Consider the following 23,505-nt stretch of genomic DNA (forward strand, 5'->3'; position numbering starts at 1 on the left):
AAAGTTATGCCCAGAGTTGTGATAACTATTTACCCAAGGAAGATGAGCCGACGAATGTAAAAACAGATGTTAGATAGCGCTTCTATCATCTACTTTTCTCTGGAGAGAGGAGGGAGGAAATCCATGCATTCAATAAATAAGCTTCTTTTTCATTGTTAAGGGCTTGTTAATAAATGGAGGTGGGAGGGGGTTTACGTTGGCAGAACTCTGTAAATGAGTAAAAGAATTGAAACTGGCTTTGGCAGGTGACTGAATCAGCCAAATGCAATCGGCTCCCAATCTCGTTCCTGTTTTTATCCTCCTTCATAAGAGTGATTTAAAGTGCACACTGGGTACCGGACGCTTCGAATCCAGAGTGCCGCTCTTCGTAATACACCCTCTGATATAATGCCCTCCTCAATTCAACTCCGAGGGTGAAAACTTTCCATGGTGCAAAATAACTCAAGTAACAAGATGCCTTTAACCAGATGTAATCTCCACCTGCCTCAAACTTGAGAGAATATTTATGACTTTTACAACGTGCTCTGCCATATAGTGATTTGCCTGCCATTCTTATCTCCCATAGTAAACCTTGAACGCTTTATCCTCTTGTCCAAAGCAGGCAAACAACCCTTGTAAAATCATTAAGTTGACTTTTCTACCAGAGAAGCAGACACTTATGTGAAAGGAATCTGCGGGATCAAAAAGCCAAGTATCTAAAATACGGGCAAAGCACTGGACATATAAGCCTCGCGACAGTCCAAATTAAAGCAAAAGCATCAGACCCCGGTGTTTTCCGCCTCGAACTGAGACAGAAGGAAATTAGCCGAGTGCCACTCGCTTCCCCTGGACAAGGACACACTCAGGGGACGAGGCGTGGAGTTTCACCAGTTGCTCAACAAGACCCAGCGCAAGGCGCTTCCTCTTTTCTCTCGCTCCAACTCCAGGCAAGACGGTCAATCCCTGGCCAAAGCACCTGCGCCCAGCTGTCTTCGGGAAACCAGCACTTCCAAACCAAGGCTAAGGGGGACTCTCTTCAACCGGACTGCGCGCCGCGCACGGCGCCCGAGAAACGGGCCGCCCCTCCTGGGTCCCCACATGAGGTTCCTCGGTCCCCGCCCGACCGCGCCCCGCGCCTCATCCTCGAGGACACCGGCTCCGTGGCCCGGATGGCGACAAAGGGCCCGGCCCTGCCCGCAGCCGCCCGTACTGGCACCGGATGTGAGGCGCGTTCCTGTCACCCCCAACTCCCCTTCGGGAACCTACCCTTTCCTCACCGCCACCACCACCGGCCTCTAGCAGCCGAGGTTCCTTCCCGAGCATCCGCTATTTTGTTTCCGATGTGAAATCGCGGCCTTTGGAGCTGATGACCCAGGCCCCACCCAAAAGGCTTCACCGGTGCCGTCACTTCCGGCCCGGGCGTCGTTGGTGACCCGCCCGCCGAGGGGCGTGGCCTTAGAGGGGCCCCAGCGGCGGAGAGGCGGGTCCCAGGGGGAGGGGTGGAGCTTCCGGTGGTGGCGATTGAGGCGGGGGACCTGGCGCTCCAGTCCGGCTTCTGACCCCGCCCCAGGTTCACCAACCCCCGTCCCCGTGGGCGCCAGCGCGGGGCGGGGGTTATCAGATTAGAGCTGCTCCTGAGCTGAGGATCAAGATTGCTACGTAAACTAGACCTAGTGTGTGCTTCTCCCGGCCTACAGGTGATAGTACGTTAAATCTAAGGTTTCTTTCATTTCTCTACAGGACCTATTTGCATAGCGTTTCTCAATGCAAATCAGCGGCACCACAATCAAAAGGAAAAGATAAATTGTAAATCCCTGTGCCCTCCAGTTCAGTTCAGTTGCTCAGTCGTGTCCGACTCTTTGCGACCTCATGAATAGGCCTCCCTGTCCATCACCAACTCCCGGAGTTCACTCAAACTCATGTCCATCGAGTTGGTGATGCCATCCAGCCATCTCATCCTCTGTCGTCCCCATCTCCTCCTGCCCCCAATCCCTCCCAGCATCAGGGTCTTTTCCAATGAGTCAACTCTTCGCATGAGGTAGCCAAAGTATTGGAGTTTCAGCCTCAGTATCAGTCCTTCCAATAAACACCCAGGACTGATCTCCTTTAGAATGGACTGGTTGGATCTCCTTGCAGTCCAAGGGACTCTCAAGAGTCTTCCCCCAAACCACAGTTCAAAAGCATCAATTCTTCGGCGCTCAGCTTTCTTCACAGTCCAACTCTCACATCCATACATGACCACTGGAAAAACCATAGCCTTGACCTTTGTTGGCAAAGTAATATCTCTGCTTTTGAATATGCTATCTAGGTTGGTCATAACTTTCCTTCCAAGGAGTAAGCATCTTTTAATTTCATGGCTGCAGTCACCATCTGCAGTGATTTTGGAGCCCAGAAAAATAAAGTCTGACACTGTTTCCACTGTTTCCCCATCTATTTGCCATGAAGTGATGGGACCAGATGCCATGATCTTCGTTTTCTGAATGTTGAGCTTTAAGCCAACTTTTTCACTCTCCTCTTTCACTTTCATCAAGAGGCTTTTGAGTTCCTCTTCACTTTCTGCCATAAGGGTGGTATCATCTGCATATCTGAGGTTATTGATATTTCTCCTGGCAATCTTGATTCCAGCTTGTGCTTCTTCCAGCCCAGCGTTTCTCATGATGTACTCTGCATAGAAGTTAAATAAGCAGGGTGACAATATACAGCCTTGATGTACTCCTTTTCCTATTTGGAACCAGTCGGTTGTTCCATGTCCAGTTCTAACTGTTGCTTCCTGACCTGCATACAGGTTTCTCAAGAGGCAGGTCAGGTGGTCTGGTATTCTTATCTCTTTCAGAATTTTCCGGTTTATTGTGATCCACACAAAGGCTTTGGCATAGTCAATAAAGCAGAAATAGATGTTTTTCTGGAACTCTCTTGCTTTTTCCATGATCCAGCAGGTGTTGGCAATTTGATCTCTGGTTCCTCTGCCTTTTCTAAAATCAGCTTGAACATCTGGAAGTTCACGGTTCACGTATTGCTGAAGCCTGGCTTGGAGAATTTTGAGCATTACTTTACTAGCGTGTGAAATGAGTGCAATTGTGCAGTAGTTTGAGCATTCTTTGGCATTGCCTTTCTTTGGGATTGGAATGAAAACTGACCTTTTCCAGTCCTGTGGCCACGGCTGAGTTTTCCAAATTTGCTGGCATATTGAGTGCAGCACTTTCACAGCATCGTCTTTCAGGATTTCAAATAGCTCAACTGGAATTCCGTCACCTCCACTACCTTTGTTTGTAGTGATGCTTTCTAAGGCCCACTTGACTTCACATTCCAGGATGTCTGGCTCTAGGTCAGTGATCACACCATCATGATTATCTTGGTCGTGAAGATCTTTTTTGTACAGTTCTTCTGTGTATTCTTGCCACCTCTTCTTAATATCTTCTGCTTCTGTTAGGTCCATGCCATTTGTCCTTTATCGAGCCCATCTTTGCATGAAATGTTCCCTTGGTACCTCTAATTTTCTTGAAGAGATCTCTAGTCTTTCCCATTCTGTTGTTTGCCTCTATTTCTCTGCATTGATCGCTGAGGAAGGCTTTCTTATCTCTCATTGTATTCTTTGGAACTCTGCATTCAGATGCGTATGTCTTTCCTTTTCTCCTTTGCTTGTCACTTCTCTTCTTTTCATAGCTATTTGTAAGGCCTCCTTAGACAGCCATTTTGCTTTTTTGCATTTCTTTTCCATGCGAATGGTCTTGATCCGTCTCCTGTACAATGTCACGAACCTCCGTCCATAGTTCATCAGGCACTCTATCCATCAGATCCAGTCCCTTAAGTCTATTTCTCATTCCACTGTATAATCATAAGGAATTTGATTTAGGTCATACCTGAATGGTCTAGTGATTTTCCCTACTTTCAATTTAAGTCTGAATTTGGCAATAAGGAGTTCATGGTCTGAGCCACAGTTAGCTCCTGGTCTTGTTTTTGCTGACTGTATAGAGCTTCTCCATCTTTGGCTGCAAAGAACATAATCAATCTGATTTCGGTGTTGACCATCTGGTGATGTCCATGTGTAGAGTCTTCTCTTGTGTTGTTGGAAGAGGGTGTTTGCTATGACCAGTGCGTTCTCTCGGCAAAACTTTATTAGCCTTTGCCCTGCTTCATTCTGTATTCCAAAGCCAAATTTGCCTGTTACCCCAGATGTTTGACTTCCTACTTTTGCATTCCAGTCCCCTATAATGAAAAGGACATCTTTTTTGGGTGTTAGTCTAAAAAGTCTTGTAGGTCTTCATAGAACTGTTCAACTTCAGCTTCTTCAGCGTTACTGGTTGGGGCATCGGCTTGGATTACTGTGATACTGAATGGTTTTCCTTGGAAACGAAGAGAGATCATTCTGTCGTTTTTGAGATTGCATCCAAGTACTGCATTTTGGACTCTTTGGTTGACCATGATGGCTACTCCATTTCTTCTAAGGGATTCCTGCCCACAGTAGTAGATATAATGGTCATCTGAGTTAAATTCACCCATTCCAGTCCATTTGAGTTCACTGATTCCTAGAATGTTGATGTTCACTCTTGCCATCTCGTTTGACCACTTCCAATTTGCCTTGATTCATGGACCTAACATTCCAGGTTCCTATGCAATATTGCTTTTTACAGCATCAGACCTTGCTTCTATTACCAGTCACACCCACAACTAGGTATTGTTTTTGCTTTGGCTCCATCCCTTCATTCTTTCTGGAGTTATTTCTCCACTGATCTCCAGTAGCATATTGGGCACCTACTGACCTGGGGAGTTCCTCTTTCAGTATCCTATCATTTTGCCTTTTCATACTGTTCATGCGGTCCTCAAGGCAAGAATACTGAAGTGGTTTGCCATTCCCTTCTCCAGTGGACCACATTCTGTCAGACCTCTCCACCATGACCCGCCAGTCCTGGGTGGCCCCACATGGCATGGCTTAGTTTCAATGAGTTAGACAAGGCTGTGGTCCATGTGATTAGATTGGGTAGTTTTCTGTGATTATGGTTTCAGTGTCTGCCCTCTGATGCCCTCTTGCAACACCTACCGTCTCACTTGGGTTTCTCTTACCTTGGACATGGGGTATCTCTTCAAGGCTGCTCCAGCAAAGCACAGCCGCTGTTCCTTACCTTGGACGAGGGGTATCTCCATATGCTGCTCCTCCTGACCTTGAACGTGGAGTAGGTCCTCTCGGCCCTCCTGTGCCCGCGCAGCCACCCCTGACCTCGGGCGAGGGGGAGCTCCTCTGTGCCCTCCACCCTCTCCCTAATGAATCAAGACTTTTGGTGGGTTTGGAGAACCTTAGAAACTGCATTTTAAAAAACATCATCTGGGATTCTTGGGTTCCAAGTTTAAGAACCTATCTTCCTAGATAGTAAGCTTTCAAAGCATGACTGTCTCATTTTTGTAATATCCAAATGTTACAGAGTAACTGGTGCACAGTGATTTGCCCTATGGTCCTTTGATTTTTTGCCATCTGCCAACTTTCCATTCAGATGTCTATAAAAACAGTACCAATAACTAACTCCTTAAGTAGCAGACCACACACATACACCTATCTGAAAGCTTGTGTGTGTTAGTCGCTCAGTTGTGTCCTACTCTTTGCGACCCTATGGACTGTAGGCCATGGGACTCCTCTGTCCATGGGATTGTCCAGGTAAGAATACTGGAGTGGGTTGCCTGTGCCCTTCTCCAGGGAGTCTTCCCAACTGGGAGATGGAACCCGCATGTCCTACCTCTCCTGCACTGGCAAGTAGGTTCTTTACCACTGGAGACACCTGGGAAGCCCCTTAACAATGAATCAGTTCAGTTCAGTTGCTCAGTCGTGTCTGACTCTTTGCGACCCCATGAACTGCAGCACATCAGGCCTCCCTGTCCATCACCAACCCTGGAGTCCACCCAGACTCACGTCCATTGAGTCGGTGATGCCATCCATCCATCTCATCCTCTGTCGTCCCCTTACTATCATGTAAAACAAAAGGTGAACAATGGAGAAATGTTCAAATGTACAGGTAATCAGAAAATGACATCAGTAACAGCACCTGGCCAGATGAGACTTTTTATTTCTCTTACATTTTCCCAAGATAACCCTCTGTATTCCTAGAGCATCAATCCCCAACTCCTTTCTCCTCCCCACCCCAATACATGAATGGATTTAAATAAGTTTTACACACTTTATATTTAAGAACAAAGTAGCATTTGTTTTTCCATTAACAGGGAATGTTGGTGAAATAAAAAGTTTGACACCCCCCCAAGTAAAATTTTTAAAGTTCTCATCTCCCACTTCCCTCCTCAAACTTCACAAGGGTAGGAATGTTTGCCTGTTTGTCCACATATAAGTTCTGAGAACAATAGCTTAGCACATAAAACAGTTCTATACATTTGTTAAACAAGCATAGGCTAAAACCCATCCATCTGTGAACTAGTTCAATCTCTGTGAATGCAACCTGGGATGTAAGCAGAAAGTCTTAAAATGCTGGCAAACTATCTTAGGAACAAACAAAAACTTTGTGCAAAGATACTCATGGACTATTATTAATAGCAAAAATTGGAATGTTAAATGTCTTACAATAAAGTATGGTTCACCCACCACAGAATGCGATTGAAATTTATAAACATTATGTGTAACAGAAAATTTCTTACCCTGTTACATTAATAAACAGATCTTTAACAGACATTTATCCATACGGCAAAACACATTCCTGCAAAAAGGAAACAAGTGATTTTAAAAGCAACCACTGGCAGAATAACTGGACTACAGATAAATTTTCCTCCAGTATTCTGTATTTCTTCACCTTTTAAGGTGTACAGAAACCCAGAAAGCACTGAAGAACCAGTAAAAAAGACACAGACTAGAGGAACAAGCTGAAACTCCAGTACTTTGGCCACCTCCTGCGAAGAGTTGACTCATTGGAAAAGATTCTGATGCTGGGAGGGATTGGGGGCAGGAGGACAAGGGGACGACAGAGGATGAGATGGCTGGATGGCATCACTGACTCAATGGACGTGAGTCTCAGTGAACTCCGGGAGTTGGTGATGGACAGGGAGACCTGGTGTGCTGCGATTCATGGGGTCACAAAGAGTTGGACACGACTGAGCGACTGATCTGATCTGATCTGAGAGGAACAAGGCTAAAGTGACATCCCAGGGAAAGGTTGAAGTCAAGAGGGTGGCAGAGGATGAGTAAGTTAGATAGCATCACCGACTCAATGGACATTAATCTGAGCAAACTCCGGGAGATAGTGAAGGGCATTGAAGCCTGGTGCTGAAGTCTATGGGGTCACAAAGAGTCGGACATGATTTGGCAACTGCGCCAAGAGACCCAATAGAGAGCAAATGCCCAGAGTGTCAAGATGTAAACTATGGTGTAGCCTCTTACAAGAGCAGAGTCTCATTTGGGATTATCACCAGTCACCAGTAGAAAGTAAAGATAAAAACACGAGTGAGACCTAAGAAATGTTGGGATTCCCTGGTGGCTCAGACGGTAAAGCATCTGCCTGCAATGCAGGAGACCCGGGTTCGATCCCTGGGTTGGAAAATCCCCTGGGGAAGGAAATGGCAACCCACTCCAGTACACTTGACTAGAAAATTCCATGGATGGAGCCTGGTGGGCTATAGTCCATGGGGTCACAGAGTCGGACATGACTGAGCGACTTCACTTTTTCACTTTAGGAAATGTGAAGTGCACATAGAACTGTAAGCTAGTTTATGGAATCTCAAGTGTAGTGAAAAGGAAAAGGGAGGACCTAAGGTTAATTTCCTGTGTTTTTCAAAACTTATTCCAGACAGAAGGAAGGAAGAAGATAATGAAAATATCTGAGCAAGGCTCAAGAAATTACAAACTGTAGTTAGAAACCAGAGACAAGTGGAGCGGGAAAGGTCTTCTGAATAGAAAGCAAAGGTTCAAGATGCATATCATAAAATGGAGAGCTGGAAATGGAGACTATGCCTAAATCAAAGTTAAGATTTTGTTAACATGAAATTATTGGCCAAGTAAGGGGGGGAATCAAATAACTTCCACTCATTCATACCTACCTAACATAGCACTCGAAGTTTTTTGTGTTTTTTTTTTTTTCCTGTGCCACACAGCATGTGGGATTTTAGTTCCACCACCAGGGACTGAACCTGTTCCCCTTGCAGTGGAAGCAGCAGTGTTACCGCCACGGAAGTTCCAGCACGGGAAATTTAAGAACAATGAAAAGTGCAGTGTTTGTGGTTAAGCAGTGAAGTTCAGTAAAAGAATGAGAAAAATAATAGAAGGTCCAGACTACCTGCAGTTGTGCTTTTGTATTTTCCCCAGAAACGTCTGAACTTGGGAGAATGAAACGTCTGAACAGATGACAAAAAAAAAAAGAAAAAAGGTGGCAAAAATCAGTAGTAAGCAGTGAAAGATGAAGCAGATGGGAAATTCAGGATGCCAAACCTGTTAGAACTACTTGGGGAGAGGGGCTGTTCAAAGCTAGAAAGGCTAGAGCAGTCCATGAATTCAGGACCAAGGCCACTTCTTTACACTATTGATTCCAAGGCAAAGCAATCCAATTTATTATCACTTACCACATAGTTTGTCTTTATTTATACATTATTGCCCTATTTGCTATGGGATTAAAGTAGGATCTGGCTCCTTAAATTGAAACAGCTCAAAACGAAGGGTTGGCTTTATCTTACTCATCTTGTTATTTTTTAGTCTTAAATTCTGTATGACTGTCAATATTTTATTAAATCTAATTTCCTTAACAAAGAACCTGGACCCCCTTTATGAAGAAGACAACTTTGCCTCAAGAATATACTCAAAATGAAACTTTCACGTCTAGCTTTTCCACCCATGATAACAATCAAAGTTTTTAATTTGACAAGGAAAAAAAGTGAACCTTCATGGTTTCTAGTAGTTTTTCCTTTTGTGACAAGAAAAAAACAGGAAAAATTGTTTAGAACTATTTTAAAATTTACAATACTTTTGCTTCAAAGATTTGCTAAAAATGCTTTCTATAAGAGAACTTTTATTAACAAACACTTTCCTCTGCCTTTAGGGGGCTATTAGCAAGACCATACCTATCCAAAATAAACTTCTGCAATCAAAATACTAATCTTTAATCTGTAATGTCCATTCAATATTGGTAGCTATTAGCTAAATATGGCTGCTGAGGACCTTTAAATATGAATATTGCAAATAAAAAACTGGATTTTAAAATTCAGTCACACCTGACTTCTGAATACTTGAAATATGGCTACTGTAATTGAAAACTATTTTAATTTTAATGAATTAAACTCCACAGTGCAGACCTACACCATGAATTATAATCCAATATCCAGGCCCTCTAGATATCCAACATAAAGCACATCGTTGCACTGTTGCAGTGGGTAGCTAAGGCTGTGGGATCTGGGGAATTTCCTGACCACCCAGTGGTTAGGATTCTATACTTTCACTGTTGAGGGTCCAGATTCAGTCCCTGGTTAGGAACCTAAAATCCCATGTGCCATGCAGCACAGCCCAAAATAAACTTTGATTTGTAAGGTCTACATATTACCACCTCTGCTGAGAAACTTCCTCCTATATCTTGCCTCCCGACCTTGAAATCAGCGCATCAAGTCTGACAGTTCATATAGTGTACACTGTGTATCTATTAGTGATCTCATTTTTTGCTCCACCACTAGACTGTCAGCTTAGAGGGATTTTGACTTATTTATGTCTATCACTCCATCTAGCTTAAAACATGAATGGCACATATTAAGTGTGCCTCAATGGCAAGTATGTCATACACAAAAAGACAAAAGGGTTACCTAATAATCCAGCTACTACTCCGCAAGAGAATCTAGAAGTCGTTTATTCAACTAATACACGATGTGGCAGAGTAGGTAGACTTGTGGAGTGTCATTTAAACAACATGGCTTGAAAAGAATTTTTATTCATTTTTATATACAGAAATTATTTTCTTCCTGGATATTTTAGATTGCCATTCCTAATTTAGTCTTCGTGAGTCAAGTAATAAAAATGAAAGGCAAAGGACCTTTAAAGATGAAAATTACGCATTCAAATGCAAATAAAGATTTCAATAATTTAATATAATCAATTCAAAAAATCTAACAGTTTATCAAAATACTATATACCAAGTTCACCTTGGTTTCTAGTATGAATGTAATAGTTCCTGGGTTTAAAAATATGTGTGGGGAAAAAAAAAAACAAACTGTGTGTACATTTCCTAGTTTTCTTCCTGAAACTTAGATTATTTCTTAGTCTATTTGGAATTCCTTCTAATACCTTTTTATAGCTAGTGGCATTCACAAATCAATTTCACCATCTTTTGCTAAGCAAAACAATTTCTCAATTTCATATTAATAGAAGGCTGAAATATGACTTGGAAAAATGTACAACCATGTTGACATAAAACCTTTCAGCAGTTTTTGGGTAGAAAGTGGAAACATTCATAGAACTTATATGAAAGAGCTGGGTAAGTAAACTTCATATATACATTGTATAGCTGCTTGCATTTATCTAAATTTAAATTTTCTTCACATTAGAGAAAAAAATGATAATAGCATTTAGTCCAATTTGACTCGAGTTCAGTATTTTCTCAATTTGTCCACCATATCTACTATTCATGCCTGATTAGTACCTGAAACTGCACTCTCCACAAAATAATCATCAGCCTCTACTATCACAGATCAGGAAGTGCTCTGATAAGATTCAGAAATGAGTAACAACATAATCTTCTCTAAGATGTTCTAAGGCTGGCTGGGAATAAAGTCTCGAATATTGGAGCTATTCTTGGGCATCCTTTTGGAAGATTACTTTTATGTTCTTAATATAAATGATACCTATCATTTATCATTTGCCTCAAAAAGTGTTTTTAAGATATACTTAAAAAGAAAATAAAAAAAGAAAAAAAAATTAAGCTGCATTTATGCAGTCTGTTAGGACAAAATACCAGTACTGACACTGAACTGCCAATCAAGTAGTCCTTATATCACTTAGCACTGGCACCATGTGGGAGCTGGTCAGAAAGGCAAAGTCTCAGGGCCACCCTAGCCCCTGCTAAGTCTGCATTTTAACAAGATCCCCCTGGTGATTCAGGCGCATGTTAAAGTTTGGGAAAACCACTTTCTTCCTGTTGACAGATGGACACATATAAAATTATTTTATTTACAGGGTCAAATGCAGAAAAAGCATATTTGTTTCCTAGCTGCCACATCAGAATGGCTGTCAAGACTTTCATGTAATTTTATAACAACTTGAAGGGGCAATATATAGATTAACTAAGGGTTCCAATTTGAAATTAATCTATGGACAAATGGTAAAGACAACCCAGAAAGTTCAAGCGATTTAGTAAACATTTTCTTAAGTGTAATATTACTGACACTAGAATGTGCCAGCTTATTCTCATGCTTATACATGGTCGGTTCTTTACATACAAACCTGAAAAATTCTGAAGATCCTGAAGTTTAAGCTTTGTGGCAAAATCTGACTTGAACTGACATTAAACAATTAATGTAGCAGTCTTTAACTCAATGATCAGTCAGATCAGATCATTTGCTGCAGAAATGTTAATATATAAATCTGGGATCCTGACACCCATCTCACTGGAGGTATTATGCAGTATATGGTATGTGCCCTCAAGAGCTTCACATGAGGGCCCTTTTAAGGTAAATATGATTGAAAGATCAGAAGAGACCAAAGCGGGGAAAATTAAATCTACCTGAATAAACTTCCATGCTAATGCTGGCTAAATAAAACCAACCTAATATGATGTCTCAGAAGCAATAATATGTAAGAGAAGATAGAGAGGCATAATAAACTGCTCGAACAAGGAGTTACACTGGGGGATTAATCTGAGAAAAGACTGGCAAATTAATTTGTAAATGGCAAGGAACATGTTTCTACAACTTTCCCTTCAGAAACTACAACTTAAAATATTATAACACTGAAAGGGGCTATATCTCCATAGATGTCTAGATTAATCCAAAATAAGGGAAATGGCCTCTTCTCATCTCCAGGTACTAATACTTAAAAATCCAGTCCATCAAAAATTCAGCCCATATTTTCAAGTTAAGTTTCTAGTATGCACCGCATAATTACAACATGATGCCATTTATTTAACAAGACTCTGAAAGAATGAGTCCCCAAGATCAAATATATACATTTTTAATATTTGATATATTTACATAATGGAACCATGCACATCATGGTTCAATGTTAAGAACAGTGTTTTCAAATGTCCTCTTAAGATGTAAAAAAAAAATCTTGTAATTCAAGTTCAGTTATGCTTTTTATGTTTTGTTTTTTAACACACCCCCTCAGTCTTTTTAAAAAATAAATACTCAGACATGGGAATAGCTGCACCTAATTTCTGTTAAGAACTGTTTAAAACTTGGTACATTTTTGGGTAATTTTGCTCCCTGGTGAAGTCCTGATCTATAATAAAGAAAGCCTCATGTATATCTCTAAGGACACGATCAGTACAGTTTTGAACATTGATGAGCAGAGACGTAAACAAGGTGTGTGCCTGCATATACACACACAAGATATAAACCCCTGACAGACACACATGAGTGGTAACTGCTTTAAACGACTTACTTTATCCTCAGAAATCAGATGTAAACTTTGTAAATTGCCATGCTAAATTGCTACAGTATTTTGTCAAATGTTTTCTAGCCTGTAAAATTGCCTAATTTTATCTTTTGATAATTTTAAGATTTTTTTTTCATTTATGGTTTCTGAATGAAGCTTTCTTTTTTAAAACAAAGGGGTACATTAAAATTAAACTAAGGATCAATGAAGTGCAAAAAAATGCATAAAATAAAGCTCTCCAGATTCTAAGGATCTGCCTCATTTCTGAACAACGAAATCGGGGGGGGGAAACCACTATGATTCACACTCCCTTAAGGAGAGGCTGACACAGCCAGCTATCAACAGAAAAACCCATTTCATTCAATAGACTGTTACTTGCCACAAGAGAATACCATGCTCTGGGAGAGTAATAACCTAATTATCCCAGACATCTGGATTGGCACAATACCAGGTTTCCTTTACAATTCTATTCTTGAATTAGGAAATGTTTAAGGGAAATTTCCAAAGCAAACTAGGAAAAAATAAGACTTTTATACATACACTCACACAAACACATTCATACAGAGATACAGTAGGAATGGATTGTCTGCTAATTTCCACACTCTAAATCTCATGCCATCATGAGGGCCTGCCATTTTTGATCAAGGAGGTAAGGGTAATAGGTATGACTGGTTATTTTTTAAATTTTAAATCATTCATGTTGGTGCCTGTACAGTTCAATATTAAGTGCAATTCTGCATAAGAATTGGGGAGTCATTTTAATATTTACAAGAAACAAATCAGCAGAACAAGATTATATCAGATAGGGTGTGTACAGTAGCTGCGGCTTATAAAACATACCAGTAATTTGTACCTGGTGAGTATAAAGAGAACCATGGTAGGATTCAGATGTCTTTACAACCAAGGGAGTACACACAGCATCAACAAATTAGAGGACAAAAAAATTCACATTTTCTACATTAAAAAAAAATTACAGATCTCACAAATGTCTTTGAAGACAAAAAAAAAAAAAATGAAGTCCTTTGAAGGATGGGAAAGAAGAAATCTGAAATGGAACTCTTAATGTAAAAGAGTTTTACTTCACAAGACCAATTTTCTTGGCTTCTGTTTCATATATCAATAATCTCCACATCTTGACTATAAAAACTTCTGCTTCTTCATCAAGTACCTAGAAAAGGAAAAACAAAAAAGCCAGTTACACGTGTAAGAAAAGCAATCACCAGCATCTCCCAACAAGGCAAATGGAATAAAAAAGGCTTTTCTCTACGAACAAGCATTTACTTTATTTATACATGTCTTGAATAACTATTTCCTAAGGAAATCATATGTTTGTTATAAAGAATATAGTCATTCAGACAAATTAGTTATATAATCACCTAATACTTAGTACAGAGTATCTCACTTACCCTCTCCCCAAGAACCTCATAATCTTAACATTTACTGAGCCCTTATTACATGTAACACTGAAATATTAAATGAGAATACATCTGGGATACAGTAAACAAAATAAACACTGTCATTCCCAAGGGACACAAGACTACTGAATAAATAAAAGGTCCTTTCCCCTTGGCAAATCAAATGATCGTTTTTTTACATCTGTGTCTCCTTTGCTGCCCTGCAGAGGGCTAGGGTGGGGAAGGAGGTGCGGCAGGGGGGTTCAGGATGGCAGGGACACATGCATACCTGGAGTCAGTGTTAATGTATGGCAAAAATCATCACAATATTGTAAAGTAGTTAACCTCCAATTAAAATAAATAAATTAAAAATTACTTGGGATTCAAATCCCACTTCTCCCTCCTACCAGTTACATACTCTTGGTTGGGATACTTAATTACAGTGAGTCTCCGTTCTCTTATCTGAAAACGGAGGATACAGTAGCTATGTCATACTGGTTCTACTATGGGAATTAAAAGAGACAGTATGTACCAAGTGCTTTGAAGAGTGCTTAGTAAGTACCTAGCACAAGCCAGAAATTTGATTTTTCTGAAAAATTTCCCAGCATTTCTCAGTGATGACAAAAAAAGAACTTCAATCAGACATCCACGAGCTAGACTTAACCTATAATTTAAAAATACCATGCTGCAGGAATTCCCTTGAGGTCCAGGGGTTAGAGGAATCCTTGTTCCCACTGCCAAGGGCGTGGGTTCAAACTGTGGGGTCCCGCAACCAAAAAAAAAAAAAAAAAAACTTTGCTGCAATACTAACGTGGAATTGTACCCTGGACATAATGGCACAAAAATGCAGCCAAAGTTCATTAGCTTACGTAAAATCATGAAGGTACAGTCTGAGAAAGACTGCTAATTATTATTTGAGCTGAATATTCAATCTCACTTATTCAAGAAATATTTAGAGGGTCCATGAGCTATCACCATAACGAGCTGACAACACTAGCCCAATTGGTTTCCTCCCACTATGATCAACACTGAAATAGAAAATAATCAAAAACGTGTTTAAATGGTAGTTTAATTATACTCCAAAAATCAAACTATTTCAACCGATCAAAATAGTGACATATGCCATCTTCACCAACAGTAACTATATCCTTGCCAAGGCAAACCAGAACACTGAGTTTTTTTCTTTTTGGCTGCACATCTTGTGGCATCTCAGTTCCCTAACCAGAGGCTGAACCTGGGGCTCTTGAGAGTGAAACTGTGGAGTCCTAACTACTAGACTGCCAGGGAATTCCCTGTTTTTTTTTTTTTAATTCCTTAACTCAGGAGTAACTACAAAGCCCTCTCTTTACCCGAAAGATAACTATAAAGAAAGGCTGGAAGGCCAAGGACATTCTACCCTTAAGGATCTATTCACATTTCTCCTTTCATCTGAGGCTCAGCATTACAAAACCAAAAGCTTTTCACAATTTTCCCCCCAGGAATTTTAAATAGATACATTAGGCTAGCTAGGCTGCAGAAAATTAATGTTATCTGGCTTTAAACATCATTAAGTGCTTAAACATGTAATATCTTGACTTTAGAGCTCCTTTTGGTTAGGCAACCCCCTATGCCACTCCCTGACAACTTTAATTGTAGCTCAAAATAAAAGTTTCCCTGATCACCTATCATCTCGTACCATGCTTGACATTTCTTCCTTCCTGGCTCTTCTTCCCATTGCTACGTTCCCACTCAGCCCTTTAGACTCTATTTCACTTTATGCTAACCATCCTCAACTGAAAACCTGATGTGACCCCTGAAGACCCTGACAGTCTTGTGGCCTTCTGAGGAAGTTCCTCACTTTCAAAGCTTTAAGTCTCCACAACAGAGGGAAAGTTGCTGGATCTTCACTGGTTCTCTCCTCGTAAACAGCATCTCCAATGACGTTCATAACACCTCACAACACCACCCCTTCACTCCAACAGCAGCTGTCTAGGAAATACCTAGTCTTTCATCTACATTAAATGAGCACTATGGCAGCTGGTTCTTGTATTTCTCTCCAATCCCAGTCCCAACATGCAGCAATTTCAATTTCTATGTGTTATAACCCAGCTTAAAGTTTGTTGATACTCTAAACAATGACATCTGTTCTGCCCCAGAAACTTCCATGGCCATACTCTGCATCTTGCCATTATCTGGACCAATTCACCACTTGTATTCTTTGAACTACTACCAACCCAACAGACACCTGTCCAAGTAACAAAAGAGTTACACAATCTTTAAGCCTCAGTTTAGATGGTAATTTATGTGATGATTTCTCTAACTACCCTCAACACCTAACTGCTCTACCTCCTCTGCCTCCATTATTTTTTTACATACACCCATTATATTAAATATGTTGTCATATCAATATTGGTACACCTGTGTCCCTGCTAGTTCTTTAAGGGTAGTTATTCCATCTTTTTGTGCCTTTAAGCACACTGCTCTACCTAGTTAACACTTAATAAATGTTCTCTAAATGTATGAAATAGATTCAGAATTTATATTTACACACACAAACACTAAAGACAGGTGAAGGAAGAGACTGATAAAGAAAACTTTAACTCTACTGATGTCTAATGATATCTTACTGTGAATACCTTTAACCTCTCAATGCATATTCAAATTTTAATTTAGTCCTATAAAGAGTCTAGAACCAATACAGGTTCTAGAAAGTCAATCAAATTCAGAGGAGCAAATTTGATTATACTGATCTTAAATTAAAATATAAATAACAGTAAATTTTCTCTTACCATGGCAACATCATCTAAAATGCTCTGAGGTGAACTATGAGCCATAACCTAATAGAAAAAAAAAATTAATGTCAATTTGAAAATAAAACATTAACAATACGATAAAAGATTTTTTAATATATCCTCAAACTAGTATGAAAATTTCTTTTGACTGAAGAATTTTTATATAAATTTCTAAATTTCCAGAATCTCTCTCTTTTCAATGAAAGTTTGACACTAAAACGTAAGATCTTAATCACTACATATCTGTCTTCTAATTCAAACCCAGACTTACAAATGTTTATGCTACAATAATCACAAGTGGAAAAGATAATTTGCTATTCCTGATGTTAAAGGAGCAATAATGAGAGAAAAATAGCATTTCCTTAAAATGCAATTAGCTCTTCCTTTGTAGAAATACAGTGCTTCTCCTGTAACTATCTTATTAAAGGTAAGACTGGGCCTTCAGAGGACAATGAAAGGATGAGGTATCTCCTGGTGGTCAAAAGCATGACTTTTACAGGCTTGGCTCTACTGCTTATTATGTAACCACGGTCAAGACACAATCTGTCCCCAAGTCTCAATTTCTTCATGTACTGAATGGGGACACTGTTAGAAACTTACACTTCCTAAGGTTCTTGGGAGGTTTAAAGAAGATAAAGTTTTGGAAAATGCTTAACACAGGACTTGCCAGGAAAGAAGCCATGCACACAGTAATCAGTCAGTTAACACCACTGTTATGCTATGAAGGACACTGTTTTGCTTCTTCCCAAAGAATGGATGACTAACAAAAAACTGACATAAGTGACTGGCTGTCTCCACTAAACCTCAACTGTACTTCAGCAACATCCTAACCATTAAGACAAGAAGTTGGTGACAAGGCATTCTTGGGGTAAGGAGAGAGCAAAATCGGTAGTAGCCAGCAACTGTGTCTCCTTTGACCCTCTGAAATGAAAGTACTTGGTGTGGGGTCTCAAATTGTATAGAGGGGTACACTTAAGTGGCTATGAATCTTGTAATTAAAACTAAATTATCAATGACCTGTCCCAACAAAAAATTCAATTTACAAAGTCTCTAACATTTTAAAGTATATAACAAATATTTGGAGGTGGAAAGAGTAAAAGACTAACCTTAGAACAAACAAAATCAACTAACGTAGCTTCTTCTTCACCTATGTATTCTATGATTTTTTTATTAATCCATGGTCTAATTCGTCGTTCCATCAATATCTGTCAAATAAAGCATGGACACTAAGTTGAAGAGCTTTTTATTACACTCACTTAAAAAGCCTATATAATCTCTTAATTTTTTCTTAAAGCTAAAATATAGAGGAGTAAGATCATTCACAAGTTGAAGTAAAACAAGTATGTATAAGGATGCAATTATTTGCTTCTCATTTATGAAGACTTCAAGTACCACTAAGACTTTCACAATCATGTGTTATCATTGACTGAGTCTCAAGACTCTGAGCTTCCCTGGTGGCTCAGACGGTAAAGAATCCGCCTGAAATGCAGGAGACCTGGGTTCAATCCCTGGGTTGGAAAGATCCCCTGGAGAAGGGCATGGCAAAACACTCCAGTATTCTTGCCTGGAGAATCCCCATGGACAGTGGAGCCTGGCGGGCTACAGTCCATAGGGTCACAAAGGGTCGACCAAGACTGAGTGACTAAGCACAGCACATGTCAAGGTTCTAGCCACATTATCACCCTACTTAAACTGAGTTTATGTGCTATATTCAGAACCAAAAACTTGCCATAAAATGATGAAATACAATTTGCTACTCACGGAATCCACAATAGACCAATCCAGGGGATAAGCAAACAGTTCAGGTTTGGCTGTAGGGATTTTTTCAATGAGACTTTTAATATGTTTGCGCTTTTCTTCAGTGTTTACAGTGCCTTTGGCAGCATTCTTATCATCTTCACCATAATCCAAGGGAACCAGTTTCCTTTTCCGGGGTACATCATCACTGTCTTCATCCTCAAATTTGTTAAAAACACTATCTACTGGGAGCTTCTTTCTTTTCACAGAATTAGGTTGACCAGGACTATTGGAAGCACCTATAGTAAAAACACTGTATTAGCACAGCAACTTAATCTTCAAATGTTACACTATACAACCCACCATCCCTCAAACGCAGTGTAAATGTACTTCCACAAATCTCAGAGAAAGATCCCAACTGTAAAAAATAACTCACTACTCACAAGTGCTAGAAAATTTAACTTTTCACTTCTTCTCAGAACTCGAGGCAGCTGCAGATATAGGAGCACTAGTAGAACTATGAAAACAATTGTGAGCTAGAAAGGCATTTTTAAATAATCTTTTTCTATCTACCTATCAAGCAGCGCATATTATTTTTCCCTTAAGGCAAAACTGAGGTAGTTGTAAGGGGGTGGGGAAATGAAGGAAAAAAGGAAGGAAAAAAAAATGCTAACATACCCAGTTTAAGACTTAGTCCTATTTTTGGCCTATGCTCTTCGGGTTGTTGTTGATCTGGTGAATTTTCATGAGGAATAATAATACCACAGGGAGACTCATCCCCAGGAGTGTTGGGAGTTGCATTGCCACTGGCAGAGGAGACAGATGGGGCAGAACTGATGGGCCTCAGAGTTGGTTTGAGACAAGGTTTTTGCTCTGGCTCCTCTTCCTCTTCCATGGGTTCCTCACGTTTTTCTTCTTTTTCTTGCTTTTCTTCTTCCTCTTCCTCGGATTCCGGTTCTTGCTTTATCTGTGGTTGTCTGCGCCTCTCAGCTTCTTGTTCCATCTAAAAATCCAGAAAATAACCTGGTTAACTGAAACAAACCCAACTATCTTCAGTTCAACCAACTCTATGTTTTACTTACATTTCACAAAACCTCTATTTTTCTTTTTCACTAGGAATAAAACATTGCCTCTTCTATAATCAGAATCTGTAAACCCCATAGCATATATTAGGTACTCTGCAAAATTTTTTTTTAGTATTTCACATATATTAGCATTCTTCAGTGGCTTATATCCACTTTTCAGAGAAAACAGAGGTTAACTGCTAATAGTCAGCTAATTCAAAGTGAAAAAGTCTTTTTATATTTTTATTAAAGAAATTATAATCACAAATTTTAGACTAGTACACACAATACATTAAGAGGCAACTCAAATCCTCAGCCTGGTCATATATAATCATTTTTTATTTCTTGATAATGGCTGAAGGTACAGTCACAAATAGGAAAAGGAAGAAGTGGCACAAAGGGAGAATTCTGAAGTCAAAGTCCTATACCAAAATGAACACTCCCCCTGAAGCTACAAAACATAGTAAAATATAACCATGATGAGAGTATTATAAAAACTTGGATGAATAGACTAGTGAGTTTTCTGAGTATAAAAACAAACAAAAACAGAAAAAACAAAAGTAAAAATATGTATCGTGAACTACAAAAAAATTTCAAGTCTGTGCGTATCACCATCTATCTATCAACGCACAAAGGAAGCACAATGATCACTCAACAATCTGCATGGCATTCAAACCCACTGGTACTTAGAGAATTAAAACATAATAACGTTCCTCAACCTAACTGTTACAATGGTAAGGATTTAAAATACTAAAAATACTGTCATGATGATGAAGGTACGGAAAAAAAGACACATGGGCAGGGCTTCCCTGATGGTCCAGTGGTTAAGAATCTGCCTGCTAATGCAGGAGACATGAGTTCAGTACCTGGTTCAGGAACTAAGAACCCACATGCCAAGGGGCAACTAAGCCCATGACCTAGAGCCCACGAGCCACAATGAGAAGTCACCAAAACAAGAAACCTGCACACCCCAACTAAAGAATAGTCACCACTCACCCCAACAAGAGAAAGCCCAGCACAGCCATAGATAGATAAAAGATACATGGGCTAAAACTGGAGAAATTCTGTGTAGAAGATTACACCTGATGCAAAAGCACATTAGAAAACAAAACAGACTTACACATACAGACAACAAGCTGGTGGCCGCCAGAGGGGATCAAGGCAAAATAGGTGAAGGGGAGTAAGAGGTGCAAACTTTTAGTTATTAAAAAAACTTATGGGGAACGTAACATACACCATAAGGCATACAGTCAAATTGTTATAAAAACAATATTGGTTTGGTGACAGATGGTTACTTGGTTACTAGACGTATCAATTCATAATGTATAATAAATGTCAAATTGCTAAACACCTGAAACTAATATAATACTGTGTATGAACCATACTTCAATTAAAAAAAAAAGTACATTAGAAAACACTACATAATTAGAAAACAGCTTTATATTCCCATTTACAAAGCTTATGTGTGTGTGGGAGGGGAGGGGGGTTGTGTATGTATACATGTGTAAAAACATTTTTAAAATAACCAAACACTTAAGATGATTATAACTGGCTGATAAGAAATCACTTTTTCATTACTGGCTTCTATGTAGTCTAAAGTTTCTATTTACTCATGTAAGTACTTAACAGAAAAAATATTATTTCATTGTGAAAAATAAAACAGACATGTAAGAAGACAAGGTTTCTGTTAATAGCATACAACAGATTTTTTTTAAAGTTGACATGAAGAATTTATAGTATTAGATTCATGATACACTAAGAGTAAAAACTTTTCTAATATGACATACTATTCTTAAAAGCAAGAATCGGTATGCCATGTCCTACGACAGAGTTCTCCTTTTTTCCTTTTAAATGACAGGCTGTTCACGAAAACATCTTTATTTTGGAATCAAAGTACTTAGGGTGGCAACAAGAGAACTACAAAAATTACTGTCACATGACATATAGGGAAGGACAGGTTTGTAAATAAAGTTACATTAAAAGACATTCACTTAACAATACTTCACAGAAATAAAGGAATAAGACATACAAAAGATGTTGAAAATAATGCTGTAAATCAACTAATACTGATGACTTGCATAATAAAGAACAAGTACTAATATCTTCCCCCAAAATAGCAAGATGCATGGAAAATAAACATTTCCCTTATAAAGTAAACTCCATCATAGTTGGCTGGCTTAAAATGATGTGACAGTCTTAACACTGTTTCGGATGTATCTTACCCGCTGGAGCTCTGCGTCTGGATCTGGGTGCCCTTCTGCCAGAAGACGCTGCCTGATTTCCTCCAGCTCTTCCTTCTCTCTCTTCCTATCCCGTTCATCTGCTTCCATTTCCTTTTCCCTATCACGCAATCTTTTCTGAAGAGCACTTCCTCTGCAAAAGCGTATCACAAGAGGCCTTACTTAATATCAAGGTCAGCAACTACACACAGTATCTCCAAAAGCAATTTCTTTCCATACTAAAAGCTGCATTCTAAGAGACTGGAGACTGTCTTAATGCTCTCTATCTGTAAAACACCCAAGACAGCATGCTCTCTACAGGTTAATGCTTAATAAGTAAGCACTGTCTTGTCACATATCACCATGCCTCAGAATGAAGTCATTCTAAATGAGTATCTAAAACAGGTTAAAAAAAAAAAAAAAAAATGTAGCTTTCTGAGGGAAGAATGCGCTCATTTTATGCCTACTCCGCAGGGAAACTCTGTAACACATAATTTGTCTTCTTGGATGCCAAATTGTGAAACATTAATACAAGGAGTAGTAATATCCCTAATAATAATTTTGTGTGTTCAATTTACACAATCTTGGCCAAAAGGCTGAGAAGCGATGCGTGTTCAATTTAAATCAGTTCCTCTCCTCGTGGGGAAAAAAAAAATCACAGAAGGAAGCAGGGCATAACTGAGAGAAAGCAGAGGTTCTATCTAGCACTTTATTACATCTCAGAAATAACGTACTATTTTATGATTCAGTAATTTTATTTTGCATTTTCTACAAAGTCAAACCCTTGGCATTCTTTCAATATAAGGTGTTACTCCAATGTTTTGATGATTTTGGCTACAGTGTATTAAATTATACATATTAAATGCATTCACTACATACCTAGATTCTTTCAGGAAAATGAGAAGAAAAAAATCAAAACAATGCCCATAACCTTAGGCAAACAGTAGTTTGGAGTGGAGGGAACAGAACAAAGCAAACAATTTCACCATGTGCCTAAGTGTTAGAAGAATGAGAGAAGTCGAGAAAAGCCATGGGAAGAGAAGAGAAAAGACAGGCTTCACAAATCTCACATCATAATAGTAAAGTAACTGAGTGGGGAAGAGGGGGGACTCAGATTACTACGTAGCACTCTAGAAATCCTTGAAGACAAAAAATTTCTAGACCACCTTAGATAATCACGAAGGAATGTTAAAATTTGCTATAAAAACTGAAGTTCTTTAAAATGCATGAAGAAAAGTTCATCTGTTATAATACTACTATGAACTTCCTTCCAAAGAAGATCCATAGAATTGTCAATTCTTTTGCAACAGGCCCCAACCCCTGGAAAACAGCATTATCGACTACGGGGGTAATTACAAGACGAATTCAAAGATTATTCTTTCTCACTCCACTGAGTGAACTTGTACTCTCTGGTGCAAAAAATACAGCTAATAATAAACTGATAGTGTGAGTTCATAAAGCAAGGTTTCTTCACCTGTAATATTTGGGATCATCTCTATCATCATCATAGTCTTCTAAGAATTCTTTCAGTCGTTTAGCTTCTTTTGCCTTTGAAGAAATGAAGGACAAAGTGTGGAAAATTAACATAAAAGCAGTTTAAATTACATTTCCCCCTTTCCTGGGAACAAATTTTTCTTATCCATACCACTTGAACTTTTTTTAATTCTCATAAACTTCATATATTAAATGTAAATAACATTAGATTTTTAAAATATTTTATTCTTGAAAGCAAATCAGGGCTTCCCTCATGGTCCAGTGATTAAGAACCTGCCTTGCAATACATGGACA

At 39.3% G+C, this 23,505-nt stretch overlaps 2 protein-coding genes across 15 annotated transcripts in view; both read right to left on the reverse strand.

Moving 5' to 3' along the window:
• Window positions 1-1,363, reverse strand: part of PSEN1 (presenilin 1) — a 67,195-nt gene extending 65,832 nt beyond the window's left edge. For 5 of the 8 annotated variants that reach the window (XR_015134042.1, XM_086319892.1, XM_086319890.1 and 2 more), the window contains exon 1: window positions 1,246-1,363. Coding sequence is in view for 1 of the 8 variants with exons in the window: in XM_086319895.1 (XP_086176021.1) it covers window positions 1,221-1,302 (82 nt within the window). In the remaining 7 variants the exon portion in view is untranslated. Of the gene's footprint in view, window positions 1-955; window positions 1,085-1,220 lie in introns of those variants that run through there. The other 3 variants (XM_086319895.1, XM_086319888.1, XM_086319889.1) reach the window with 3 other exon arrangements.
• A 10,727-nt stretch (window positions 1,364-12,090) lies between these two features.
• The window catches only part of RBM25 (RNA binding motif protein 25), a 47,825-nt gene continuing 36,410 nt past the window's right edge, over window positions 12,091-23,505 (reverse strand). For all 7 annotated transcript variants that reach the window (XM_086319823.1, XM_086319825.1, XM_086319826.1 and 4 more), the window contains 7 exons: window positions 23,192-23,265; window positions 21,721-21,871; window positions 19,113-19,437; window positions 18,459-18,733; window positions 17,804-17,902; window positions 16,695-16,742; window positions 12,091-13,700 (listed from right to left, as the gene is read on the reverse strand). In XM_086319823.1, coding sequence (XP_086175949.1) covers window positions 13,608-13,700; window positions 16,695-16,742; window positions 17,804-17,902; window positions 18,459-18,733; window positions 19,113-19,437; window positions 21,721-21,871; window positions 23,192-23,265 — 1,065 coding nt within the window. In that variant the 3' untranslated portion in view covers window positions 12,091-13,607. The remainder of the gene's footprint in view (window positions 13,701-16,694; window positions 16,743-17,803; window positions 17,903-18,458; window positions 18,734-19,112; window positions 19,438-21,720; window positions 21,872-23,191; window positions 23,266-23,505) is intronic.

This window comes from Bos grunniens, chromosome 10, assembly GCF_055505025.1.
Source record: "Bos grunniens cultivar Pamir isolate PY7600 chromosome 10, Bosgru_T2T1.0, whole genome shotgun sequence".
NCBI classification, from domain to species: domain Eukaryota; kingdom Metazoa; phylum Chordata; class Mammalia; order Artiodactyla; family Bovidae; genus Bos; species Bos grunniens.